This window comes from Acomys russatus, chromosome 8, assembly GCF_903995435.1.
Source record: "Acomys russatus chromosome 8, mAcoRus1.1, whole genome shotgun sequence".
Lineage (NCBI taxonomy): Eukaryota > Metazoa > Chordata > Mammalia > Rodentia > Muridae > Acomys > Acomys russatus.
Window position 1 is genome coordinate 27,504,984 of NC_067144.1, and position 13,312 is coordinate 27,518,295.

A 13,312-nucleotide genomic window follows, 5' to 3' on the forward strand; every position below is an offset into this window, starting at 1 on the left:
GCTAGTCTGGGCTCTGTTTCAGAACTATTAATTCATTTGGATACGAGCTGTTGGATGTGATTTTTCCTGTGGCTCATCATATGTAGTCATCTTTGAGTATTCCTTATATACTCATTCACTGAGAATTTTTATTATAAAAGAACATTGAATTTTATCTAATGTTTTCTTTTTATCTATTGACATGATTGTAGAATTATTATCGTATCATCATCATCATCATCATCATCATTATTATTATGCTAAAGTCACATGTATTGAACTGTCCTTACATTCCTGGAGTAAATTTCACTTGTTTGTGGCATATGATATGATCAGTGGAATCTTGAACTCGGTTTGCTACTGTTTTGTTGAGGATTTGAAAAGTGACATTCACCAGGAATATTGGCCAGTGTTTTCTCTTCTTGCGTCATCATTGTTTGACTTTGTTTTCAGACTAAGGCTGACCTCACAAAATGAATTTGAAAGTGTTTTTTCCTCTGGCTGGTAGAAAGTTGGTTATGGTGTTTGCCAGAACAGAAAACAAACTACAAGTATCCCATCTAGAATCTTTCTTTTAGCAAACGTTTTTGTTATTTTTATGCTACTAACATTAAAATGACACTGACATAACTGCGTTAAAATATGCTGTCTCCTACCAGTTGTACTTGTTCTCCATTTCTCTCTTCGCTGTCTTCTCTAACTTTAATCCGATCTCTATGGCTCTATCTTATCTCCTCTTCTGTTCTGTTTGCTTTTCTTTTAAGAGTATTTTTAGTGTTGTCTAGTGCTTAATAATCTCCAACGACTTGACATCATCTACTTCCCATGTCATTTCACTTGTCTTGTCCTGGAGTTACTTACACAGTTGTCTTTAGTGGTATTAATAATAGGAGTGTTGGATTTTGCATTCCATTTCTAGTGATTTTTATTTCTTTGTACAGATCTAAATTCTTAATCTGTGTCATATTTTCTTCCTGAAGAACTTTAGCAGTTCTGCAGGGCAGGGCTTCTGCTGGCCTTTCCCTTCGGCTTCTAACCTGCTCCCTTCCTTTCAGACAGCCTGTGTCTTCCAGGACCTTTTCTTTGGTGCAGGTTCATGAGAGGGAGAGAGTGGAAGGCTCTGGAATGTCTTACAAGGACACTGACGTGGTCGGGCTGTCCACCCCCCTCTTCACGGCGTCCGACACAGATCCAGTCACTGATACACTAGTGAGGGCTTCAACATAAGGACTGCAGTCTGTAACAGTTGGTGGGTTTCTTCCCGCTCCTGTCTTTAAGGCTGTGTCTCATGTTAACCCTCTTGAATATACGATTTCTCTAGATATGGTTGGTTTGTTAGGTTGGTTGCCTTGCTTAGTAGTTTTAAGCTTCTTGGATATATAGCCTTGTGTTTTATCACAAAATTTAAAAACATTTTTACCCATTGTTCTTCAAATATTTTAGCTGCCTCTTCTTTCCATTCTCCTTCTGGGCCCCAGTCATGCTGGTGTTATGCTTCTCAGATGTACCAGTTGTCACCCGCTTGCGTCTTTGCAGTTACTGTGTCTTCCTTGTCCTTATTTTCAGGTTGCCTGCTTCTTTCTTCAGTTATCTCACCTACTAACAAGTCCTTTGAAGGCCCTCCTCATTTCCATTACCATGTTTTTAATGTCTAGCACTTTGTTTTGAACCTTATGGTTTTCATGTCTACTGCAGTTACTGTCTGTTACCGAGTGGTGTCTGCCTTTTCCACTGGAGTCTCTAATATTGTCATACAGCATTTAAAATTCTGAGAGCTTCAGAATCTTCATCATATCTGTGTCTTGTTCTGATGACTGTTTTATCTTTCAGACTTCTTATCTTGTGGTATACCATATGTATATTGTTGCTGAAACCCAGACATTTGCTTAGAGCAATCAAAACTTAAGTATTAGGGCTTTAGTGTGGATGTTTATGTTAATTTAGGCAGGAATTGGGCTTTGTTTGACGTTTTTTGTTGCTGTGGTTACTCCCATTGGCTTTTGTTGTTGCTATGGACACCAGAGGCTTCACGTTTTTTAGTGACTTTGGCTTTGGGTCTTCACCTTGTGCTGCTCCCCAGAGGCCGTGTCCTTTCCAGTTCCTCCTGTTTTGTAACACAATGTCTGTAAGTAGGTGATGAGGTGGGGCTGAAGGGACACTTTCTCTACTCTGATTACGTATCCGGCTTGAGGGTGTCCAGGGCTGATTTTGGGGTTTCTGTTCCTGCTGGAGAGGTTGAACTGTTGCTCACCTCACTTCCCTCCTTCCTTTGTGACTGTGAGCCCTTCTCTGCAGCAGTTGATTGGTGGGGAGGGATCACATCTGGTAGATTTCTCAAAGTTTTTTTTCCTAGCCACAGTGTGGACCCCTGTCCTGCTGTTTTCAGGTGGTACCAGCAGAGAGAGCCTTCGTTTTCCAGGGGAGCAAAGCTCTGGAAAAACAGAGTTTGAGCTGTTTCTCCTTTTCCCTAGACAATGCAGGAACCTGCCTCTTGAGTCTCCCTACCATCTTTATGAAGACATACTGAGGTTCAGAGAGGAAAAATCTACCTAAGAGTGGGACTGCCTTCATAGGCCTTACTTTTCTCACAGTGGTACATACATACACCGAGCACTTCACCAGCTCAGTGTCTGGCCATTTCTGCCTTCTCAGCTAAGCCAATGCCCTGTGACTCCCTAATGGTGTCATCTCTCCAGTGTGGCAGAGGATTTTGTATCTCAGATCAGTTCACAAAAAAAAAAAAAAAAAAAAAAAAAAAAAAAAAAAAAAAATCAGTTCTGATCTCTGTCCGGCTTTTTTCTTGTTGGAAGCAAAATGCTTGAACAAACAAAAATGATTTTAAAAAAATTACTGGCCAGGAGAATGTTTTATCTCACTATACCAAGCCCAAAATTTTCCTTTTTAGAAATGCCAGCCCATAGCAACAGACAAAAATGCCTTTTCATGTAGACCAGTTTCCATTCAGTCTGTAACCTTCTAAATTTGAGATCAGTGCATTTGCAGACTGGCTGTGATTGAGCCTTCCTTGAGAGTGATTTCAGCTCTTAAAGTGTATGTGTCAGTTTTCTCCTTTTCCTTCTGTGCGAACATGCTGTGCACAGCGTGCTTGCCCACTCTCTGTCACATGGTCTTAATGCTTTTGAGGCATCATATTCTACACAAGCAGTTCCTGGCTCCCTTGTAGACTTCATATAGCTGACCCACATATACAATCTACAAGGCCATGATAATATTATTTCTATGTGCAACAGAAACTCAGTTGCACTCCTGAACCCTGAACCAGTGCCTGCTGGGACTTTCTCTGTCACTTGCATGTGGCTGGACGTCTTTGAGGGAAATCTGGTTTAACTTCTCCTTGGCACTTTTTTGCCCACTGAATTTATCAGCAGTCGGTCCAGTAGAGTTATGTTTTCTACCTAGATAGATGAGGAACCCTACTATTGCTAGGACAGATTGTCTTAGACAATCACATATATTTTTCTGGATACAAAATAGAAGCTAAGCCCAGTTCTCTGTGTGGAGAAGGATGTGTAACTTGGTTTGGTTTCCTATTGTTGTGATAATAACAAACCAAAAGCAGCTTGGGGAAAAAGTTTATTTGGCTCATGGTTTACACATTATTAGGGAAGCCAAGGCAGGAACTGAAGCAGAGAAAATGGAGGTCTGCTGCTTACTGGCTTCCTCCCTGTGGCTTACTCAGCCTGCTTTCTTATAGACCACCCAGGACCACCTCCCCAGGAATGGCACTGCCCACAGGGAGCTTGGCCCTCCCACATGCAATCAAGACAATACTCCACTGACTTGCCTACAGACACTGTGCAGGAGGCATTTTCTCAATTGAGGGTCCTCTTCTCAGATGACTGTAGCTTATGTCAAATTGACAAAAGATTGATGGAGACACCATGTAATGTACGCTTTAGGACAAAGGAAGTCTTCAACGGAAAGACCATAATACAGTGGCCCTCTATGCTCAGGAAGAAGGGGTCTTGGGATAGGGCATAGCTATAGCATCATATCCCTGTGACCCTGACAGGAAAGCACACAAAATGTGGCAGTAAAAGTGCCAGTCACAGGTCTCATGTGACCTAAAAATAAAAACTTTCTCTTAAAAGTCTCATTTTTTTCTGGGGGAGGTGCATGCTTCCTCCCACTACTTATCAAGTTATTGGTTTATGGCCATATAAATATGCTTTGGGAGGGGGAAAGACTTTGTTTGTTTGTTTGTTTGATGGTCTGAAACCCACTTTGTAGAGCAGGCTGGTGTTGCACTCACAGAGAGCCACCTGCCTCTACCTCCTCTATGCTAGGATTAAAGGTGGGCACCACCACACCCAGATTATAAATATACTTTTAACTACTAGGAAACTAAAATCTGTTATTGAAAAAGAACTTTCAGAGAAAATGACATCTTCCATGTTTAATAAAGATATTAGCCGTGGGTACATACCTGTGAAATACCTTATGTGCTAGTCTTTGCTCTGGGTGTTAGAACAAAGCAGTGAAGACAGACAGCATCCCAGTCTTTAGAAATCATCTATGTTAGTTTGGGGAAAGAGGTAGTCAACATCTAAAGAATAGGCATGAGAGAGTAATGGAGGGAGCAAAATGGGAAACTCTTTCTGAGCAGATGGTGTAGGAGCTTCTGGGTACAAAGGAGATCCCAACAGGACACACCTACACATGTCGGATGCCTGTTAGGCTCACGCAGCTGGATAAAGAAGCGTGCACATCAAGAGCAGAATATGGAATCTAGAAGTTTCAAATATGCCAGTGTTTTCAGTGCTCTCAAAGTGACTAGAATCAACCCTGGGGGTGGGGGCAGGCAGTGGACAGAGATGAGAGTGCAAGGCCACAGCCTAGGATATATGAATATTTTCCAGAGGAGGAGGATCTGTAAGGACCAGGAGAACCTAAGAGAAGGACAGTGAGAGGAGTGTTTGTGTAGGGGAAGATGGTGGACCCAGGGCAATGTGACTGAGCTCAGTGCTGAAGAACACAAGCGACTCTTTAATTTGGAAACATGGGCCTTATTCATGACCTGGACAAGAGTGCTTTCTGTGGCAGCTTAGGAAAGGAGCCACTTTCCAGTGGGTTGAGACTTGGTGAGGAATCGAGTATACACTGGGGTCTGTGGATCAAAGGGTTTTGGGTTTTTTGTTTGGATGGTTGGTTGTTGGTTGGTTTGGTTTGGTTTTTTTGGTGGTCATTGCTTTGATTTATTTTAAATTGGCATTTACCAGCATGTATCTATTTTGATTTCCATGAATCAGCAGTGAAGGAGAAATTAGTGTTAGAACAGTGTAGAATGCCCTTTACTTCCCTTAGCATACTTGTAACCCTTGATCTTGTTCTTGAGACATAGTGGCTAAGACACTGGTTTTGTGTGTCATTTGTAATTATGCAAAATATAATTTAAATCAGAAGAGAAACCCATATTTAATATCAGTTTTCAACCTGAGGGAACTGTGTGTTCTTTGAAGCCCCACCGTGTAGATCCGCAGTGGAAATGCTTTTTCAAAACAGAGTCATGCCACATCAGTATCTGAGGAAAGTGGGTACAGCTGCTAGTCACTTCCTGTACATGGAAGTGGAAAATAAATCAATTGTGAGTATATGCAAGCAGGTTCTTTAAACTGAGCCCAAGAGCTTCTTCAAAGGGTGGAAATGAGGCTCACACGCCTGCCACTGATGCAGGGGTAAGTCACTGAGTGTAGGAACAACCATTTCTGTTCCTTCTTTATTCTCTACCCTCCTTTACTAGTCATGAAAAAATGATTATCTACAGCTTTCATGTCTGCCATCCCATTCAAGAAGGATCTCAAGTGTTTGAAATAAAGATTATAAAGGTTATTTTGATATAACTTCCTAAAGATTAATTCCCTAAAGAATGTGGACATTTTGTTTGCAGGTACTTGTACAAAGATAGGTAGTCTCATTGGAAGATGAGAACACTCTCCCTTTCACAATAGAAACTCTCATTCTCATTCATATTCTCTCATATTCATTCTCTCTCTCTCTCTCCCTCCCTCCCTCCCTCCCTTCCCTCCACCCCCACCCCCGCCTTCTGCTCTCTCCCCTCTCCTCTCTCCTCCCTCTCAGCTCAGGCACACAAAGTATCTTACTGAATCGACTACTTCACCACTGCCCTCATCATGACACAAAATTGGAGAATGAAAAGGGAACTTGAATGTTCTGTCTGCCCCACAGGCGACCACCACTGTGAGGGCAGTCTGCAGCTGCTTTTAAAGCTGTGTCTTGCTGCCACTCACTATATTCCAGTAGACCTACCTTTATTACAGGCTGCTTTTATTAAAAGACAGAAAAGAAATAGATAATGGCATCTGTACAGTAGATCATTAAGTTTCTGTCGTATCTCTTGGACACACTACTCCAGATGTATGTCTTCTGTGGGGAGCACAAGGTATCTTTTTTTCCTCAGAAAACCAGCAGCGGCAGTCAGCCTTTCTGCTCAGGACAGAAGGCTGCTGGATGATGATAATATTTTCAGCTTGCATCTAGACTTACTGTTCACTTAGGAAAGAAAAACAACTCATTGGTAAGAATATTCTTCTAGACTTTCAGTGGAGTTTCTTGTCATTTGGCCATCTTTATTTACATACAAGTCTCTACATCATAATTCTAGTGAAGGTTTGCATTGCCGTGTTTTCTATAATAATAAGGAAAGCTTCCTGGTTTCTCTCCTGACTAGATGTTTCGACTTTTAAGTAATGAGGGGAGTAGTAGCTCATTTCTATGAACAATATTGAAGAAATCCAAGAATACATAGCTTTGACTTATGTAGGGCTCATGACCAACTTCCCCTTAAAAAATATTCCAGAGTTTTATTATAATGTTTGGCACACTATTTAGTGGTTAGATGTTAAATTCATTAGTTTTTTGTTTAAATGAAATTTATCAGGTTTTTAATCATGGAATTTTTTCTTCCCCCAACCCCCACCAGAAAGAACTAGAGAAACAGAAGAGAATTAAAAGAAATCAAGAGTTGGAAGCAATGGCCAAAGATCATTATGAAAAGGTCTTGCTAAGGAAAAAAGGCCTAGAGCCCTGGAAGAGACTGAGAATGCAAAGCAAGCAAAGCATTGAGGTACACCATCATGGTATCAGCCCCAAGTAGAAAGCAGGCCTGCCTTGGATAGCATGAACACCCATCAGGCCAGTGAGTTTAAAAGCCAGAAAGATGACTGGTTTGAGTATGTATATTTCTGTTTTGAATAAGAGTTTAGGTTTGGTTATCTAAGTACTTATAATTTAACAGGCTTTGGAAACTAGAATGATTTTATTAGAGGCCACCATTGTAGGAGGAATAGAGGTGACTCAGTTATAGCGTGGTTTACAACAGAGAGAGTGTGTGGCTAGATCTCTGCGATGGTAAGTCCACAGACAACCCCAAAATCTCAGTGCATTACAACTCAGCACTCATCTCTCAGGAGTCTGCTGGCCAGTGGTAGCTCCGGTCCTTGTCTCTCTCCAGCCCTCCCCACTGGCTTCCGAGCTGCTCAGGTTCTAACTAGCAATTAATTAACTAGCAGATGTACCAAGCCAAATTACATAAGCCTGTTGTCAACTTCTGTCCATCGCCAGGACTTGCTCTGGAGTCCTTGTCTCCCAGGTCCTTGTGATCATCATCAAAATATGAAGTGTAGAGCAGAAAATGGACAAAGTTTACTGCAGAATAAAGTGGAGGACACCCCGAAGGGGCAGCAGTGCACACTGACCAAAGAGATTACACTGCCGCACTTCGCATTTTACAGCAAGTATTCTATTTCTAATGTGTCTAGAAAAAGCAGCTTTTCCTGAGGGACTTGGTCTATCCAGCTGAGTGACACGCCCAGTTGGATGACTCAACTAAGAGAAAGCAGTGGCATGTCTTTGTTCTTTATGAAAGCCTTGTAGATAGTGATCTTTGAACTATCAGGTGGAGTGCTTGCTGCTGCTCTTGCAGAAAACCAGAATCATTTCCTAGCACCTTTGGATGGTTCTCAACTGGATGTTTCTTCAGGCTCTAAGGAATCTAATACCTTCCTCTGGCCTCTGTGGGCACCAACATACAGAGACACATAATAAAAACAAATCATAAATAACTTTTTTAGTGACAACCTGGCCATTTGGAATGTTGTATCTCTTCCCAAGGCCAAAGGTATATTCAGATCCCTTTCTTTGGAGTGGTTCTCAGCCCCATAGCTCTAGGCCTTGGTTTCACAAGCTGCCCACTGAGGTGGAGGTTCATTCCCAGTGTCCTCCAGGCTGCTATTTTAACTAGCTACCTGACAGTGCTCACTGAGCAGAGCAATCCTAAGGCTCAAGGGCACTAGGAAGGAATGAGGCTCCGTCTACTCCATAGGGTGGTGCTGTGAAATCACATTGCAAAGAGTACATGCTGCTATTATAGAGAGCAACAGTCTGCTCTGCCATTGGGATCCTTGAAATCTAACACCAATGAAATATCTCCACATTCAAGTAAATGGTCAAGTTCTAAACAGATAGAAGGGTACTCTCTCTTGGCCTGCCATGTTTGGCTGTGTCACAGAGGCCCCTGTGATAGCCATTTTGGCCAGTAAATAATGACTACCAGGAGATCTGCTTGGATTCAGCATGTTCACAGTGCTGAGTGGCTAGATGAGGCCAAGGGATGTGTGTCACTATCTAAAAAGGACTGCAATGAGAAGGGTCTTTTCTCCTGTCTGTTCAAGGGACATAACAGCCTCTTTTTCATACATAAAATTGAGTTGTATTTATTTGTGATGATATGCTCAGCCACTTAAATTGGTAAGACATTAAAATATTCATCATCTTATTTTTCTATCAATGGTTTTGTGGTTTATTGATAATGTCTAAATTTCAATCCTACAAAACTAATTTAAAGTATTGGCATTTCCTCAATTAGACAGTGGTTAAGTACATAATAAAGAGCGTTCTGTTATGGAATTGCTGTCCAAGTTCCAGGAGAGCAAACTGAGAGCACTGCCAGCCACCCAGTCCAGAGGTTCGTGGGCATGAAGTGGTGGCTTGGAGGCTGCTTATTCCATTTCCATAACAGCCCATCTTTGTGAGCTCTCGGGAGTCAGTACAGGAAGAGCATGCATGACATGACTCCGTGACCTCACACAACAGGGCCGGTAGTCTGCCTGTCTTTTAGGACACAGACTATAGGCGGCAACTCAAGATGGTTCTGCCTAGTAACTATCCATACCTGCTGGGTAGTACCATTTCCCTACTATGTTTCCTTAAATGATTTAAAATTTAAGGAATAACTTCTACTTTTCATTAAATTTTTTTCCAGAGAGCAAAAGAACATCATTCTTTGGCTCTACAAAGAAAATGCCTGCTCAGCTGGTTCCAGTGTAGCCAGGAAAGTCTGGCTACAAAGACAGCCAAGGCTGATCAATTGTATTCCCAACTATTGTGTAGGAAAGTCTTCCAAAGCTGGCTCCAGGTAAGGCCACAGGAAAAGTACATTAAATGCATCCCCTGGAGCCATGTGTGATGACAGATGTCTAGGACCTCAGCATATAGGAAGCTGAGGCAGGAACACTGCCACAAATCCAAGGCTAGTCCTGAGTATATAGTGAGACCACTCAGAAAACTGTTGGCTCTGGCTCCTTAACAATTAGATTTTATTATGAGTTTATTAAACATAGGGTGTGTATCTTCCTTACAACCCATCTATCCTAGGCAAGAGGGAAAGGAAGTTAAGGAGACTAAGAATAAACCTTCCTTCTGGGTATCAGTTCTGTGGGGCGAATCCCTTCATGTCTCAGGTCCTGCACACAGATCCTCTCCAGACAGAAGCAATCCATGCAGCTGGTGGTCTGACCCAGCAGCCCTCTCTCCGCTTGCAGCCTTTTCCAGCCCCTAGTCTCTCCTCCCATCTGTGGTCGATTTGTAATACTATAGCCTGGCTGGAGTCCCTAGTCCTTTTCCTTAATTCAGGACCCAGGGTGGCTCCTCTCAGTCCATCACAGTTTATCTCAGTGGGGTACCCATGGTGTCTCAAAGGGGCAGAGCCCGCCAAGATTGCTTTCACCTGGGGCCCAGTCATATTCTTTCCACAGAAAACCAAAGCTAACAGCTCAACCCCTACTTTGGTCTTTCAAGCACATAGAGCTGTGAATGCAGCTCATTCCTTTGAGATGCTGTCAGCTTTGTTCCGTCCAGCAAGTAGCACTTCCCCATAAAGTGTGTTGTAATGAATCTTTACTTCAGCTTTTCTTTCTTACATTACCTGGGTTTGGTTGGTTGGTGGGTTGGTTGGTTGGTTATGGGTTTTATTTTGTTTGTTTGGTTGGTTGGTTTTTGGTCACACATCACTTAAGTGATTTTAGAAGCTTCCTCTGTCAATCTTATACCTGTTTCTGCTCCTGAATTACTGTTATTGATACAGGAAATTATAGAGGTTAATATTGTCCTGGCTGCCTTGTTATCCTCAGCCTTTTACATCCTTTATTGTTTTGCTTTGTGTGTCTCTGTTTGGTTTCCTCTCATTTATCTTTTACTTACTCTCCTTGTCTACTGACACTTGTTTGTCTCTGACTCACGTCTTCACCCACCAGTATATCAATGGTCTGGAGCAAGAAGCCAGGAAATTCCTCATCCACCTACTGCAGAAGAAGGTTTTCATGGCCTGGTTTACCATGGTCAGGAAGCTGAAAGTCGAGTCTCAGAGAAAGCTGGAGATTGCCGCAGAACACTGTGACAGGTAAGGCCGGGCATGCTCAAGGCACTCAGTGACTCCCCAGCTGCCTGTAACAATTTTCCTGCTGCACTGTGAGAAGATGAGATGGAGGCTGGGAGAGCTGGGACCTTGGGGCCAGCTGAGGATCCCAGCTCCCCTGATTGACATGGATGAGAGCAGCACAGGAAACTGTCTTTAAAATGATGAGGAAGCCTGTCCTGTCCACATCATAGGGGCTGGCAGGGACCAAATGTCAAATTCATGGAACATATCTCAGCAAATATGCTCCATATTAGTCATACAGTTTTACTTCTTAAAAAATTTTAATTTGTGTGTGTGTGTGTGTGTGTGTGTGTGTGTGTGTGTGTGTGTGTGTGTGTATGAGTGTGTGAGTGAGTGAGGGTGGGCTGTATAAATGTACGTATACATCCCTGGTGCCCATATAGGTCAGAAGATGGCATAGGATACCCTGAAGAGGTGGTTATGAGCCACCATGTGGGTGCTAGAAAGCAACCTCTGCAAAAGCAACACGTACCCTTAATCTGGAATTTTATTTTTTAACTTTGAATTTTTAAACCTTGTGAAATATAGCACAAAATTTTATAGTGCTGAGACCACACCAACACAGTTGGTAATTACTAGACACCCATGTCACCACAACTGAGATCAGAGTAGAGCATCACTGTCCCACAGGCCCCTTCCCAGTCACCGTCCGTCCTCCAGGTAAATGAATCTTCCAATGTGTGCAGTGAACGCTTACCTCCTCTCCTCCTAAGTGTGCAGCACTTGACACTACAGTGTAGTTGTTCCTTGGTTTTCTGTAAATAAATGACCTATTCGTAATTAATATTTAAAATACAATTAGGTCTTAATTGTTGAGAAATATTGTAATCCACACAAATATACATGTGTGCTTGTTCTTAATTTAGAACATCCCTAAGCATCCGAACAGAAATGTTCTGAGAGTAGACAGGAGCAACCCTTTTGACAGTCATGTGTCACTCCTGGGAAGCAGATACATAGTGGGCATGTGCAGTGACAACTCTGAGATGTGGAGGCTTGTGAGGTAAGGAGTCACTCTCTCCTTCCTGCCTCACATTCATTTTTGGATGTTTTGTTTTCACTGAGTGTATGCATATCTCTTGCACATCTTGTTATATCAGGACACCTGCTCCTAGCAAAAACTGTTTATTCCTAATTTATAGGTATTGGAAATCAGTGGGCTGGGACTAGACTAGCAAGTATATTATAGTTTGGTCTAAATAGAGATAACTATGCAATAAGTGACAATATTCGAGGGACTTACCTTTGAATAAAATACTTCCACTTTAGAGGAAGGCGAGGACTCTACCTACGTGACTGACTCTGGATTCATAACCTTTTGACCCTCCTTGACACAGGATCAGTGAGATGGCCTAGTAGGTAGAGGTGCCTGCCACCAAGCCTGATGTCCTCTAACCGCCATATTCATGCTGTGGCATGAGCACAACCACGGACATACATAACACACACTACACAACAAACAAATAAATCTAATAAAAATAAACGCTTTAGAAATTTTTTTAAAAACTTAAAATGAGTAAGAACAGAATTTGCCTTGGGGGCTGTGTGAACCTTGAGCAAGGAAACCAGCAGTGTCTTTATTAACAGCTGGTATACTCTTGAGCTTCCTGCCCTTGTGACTATACATTCAGCCTGCTTTTGCCTCTTTTTATCTGCCTCAGCTGTCTTTCTCAGCCTGAGCATTCATTTGGACCTTTCCCACAGACCAGGTCTGATGATCACTGCAATGACCCTGGTTTGTGTGTGTGTGTGTGTGTGGGGGGGTGATAACATGATTTCATTGTCTGACAAGGGAACAACATACATGTCCATGTACAAATGACACACCCAGACAGCTCACTGGACTCAAGTCAGCACTGGGGTTTCCTGCTCTAAACCACCCTGCTCCTGGCACATAACCTCACGTCTCATTTTCCTAATTCACTGTCTTTCGTAAACTATAAAATAACAAGGTAAGTGTTCCTCTTAGGGTTTGAAGTGTGAAGTCGGCATGGGAAAACTGTGCAATCAGCAGAAAGGAAATCTGTCTGCTAGGTGTGGCACCACTGCTGTGCCTTTGTCTCTTTCCCACTTTGTCCCTGACTCCTCTGTCCCTGCCCCACTGGCTGCCTACTGTGCCCCTCAGAGACACAAAGCTCACTTCAGCTTAAAAGCAAACACAGCTCACTGACCAGCCTGCCTGTCAGTGTGTCTAGCCATTTCCTTGCTCTATTTATTTCTCTGGATCGAACAGAGGTTTCAGGAGTGTGCAATAGGAAGAGCCAAAACATAGGCCTTGGAAAGGCTGGAGTATATATAGTGAGGTGAGAGCCGCTGTAAATAGCAGGAGGGACACGAAGGGGGGCAGGGTCATCAAGCCTGGGTGTGCGCCCGAGAGACAAACCACCACAGTGCTGAGAAGCTGAACACAGTGAAGCACTTCTGCTCACTGGAGCTCAACACCATCCAAAATATCAACCAACCAACAGCCATAAAATTAATGATGACTGAGGTGCTAAGAGGCCAGAACAAGTACCATCGCCGCCTCTGGTTATACCGTTTAACACCTCGCATGTTCCTCACCCTGAGACTATGCTT

At 42.8% G+C, this 13,312-nt stretch overlaps 1 protein-coding gene across 1 annotated transcript in view; it reads left to right on the plus strand.

Moving 5' to 3' along the window:
• The window catches only part of Ccdc191 (coiled-coil domain containing 191), a 65,563-nt gene that overhangs the window by 51,324 nt on the left and 927 nt on the right, over positions 1 to 13,312 (plus strand). Inside the window, exons 14-16 of the mRNA XM_051149964.1 lie at positions 6,941 to 7,084; positions 9,281 to 9,433; positions 10,551 to 10,696. Of these exons, the coding sequence (XP_051005921.1) occupies positions 6,941 to 7,084; positions 9,281 to 9,433; positions 10,551 to 10,696 (443 nt within the window). The remainder of the gene's footprint in view (positions 1 to 6,940; positions 7,085 to 9,280; positions 9,434 to 10,550; positions 10,697 to 13,312) is intronic.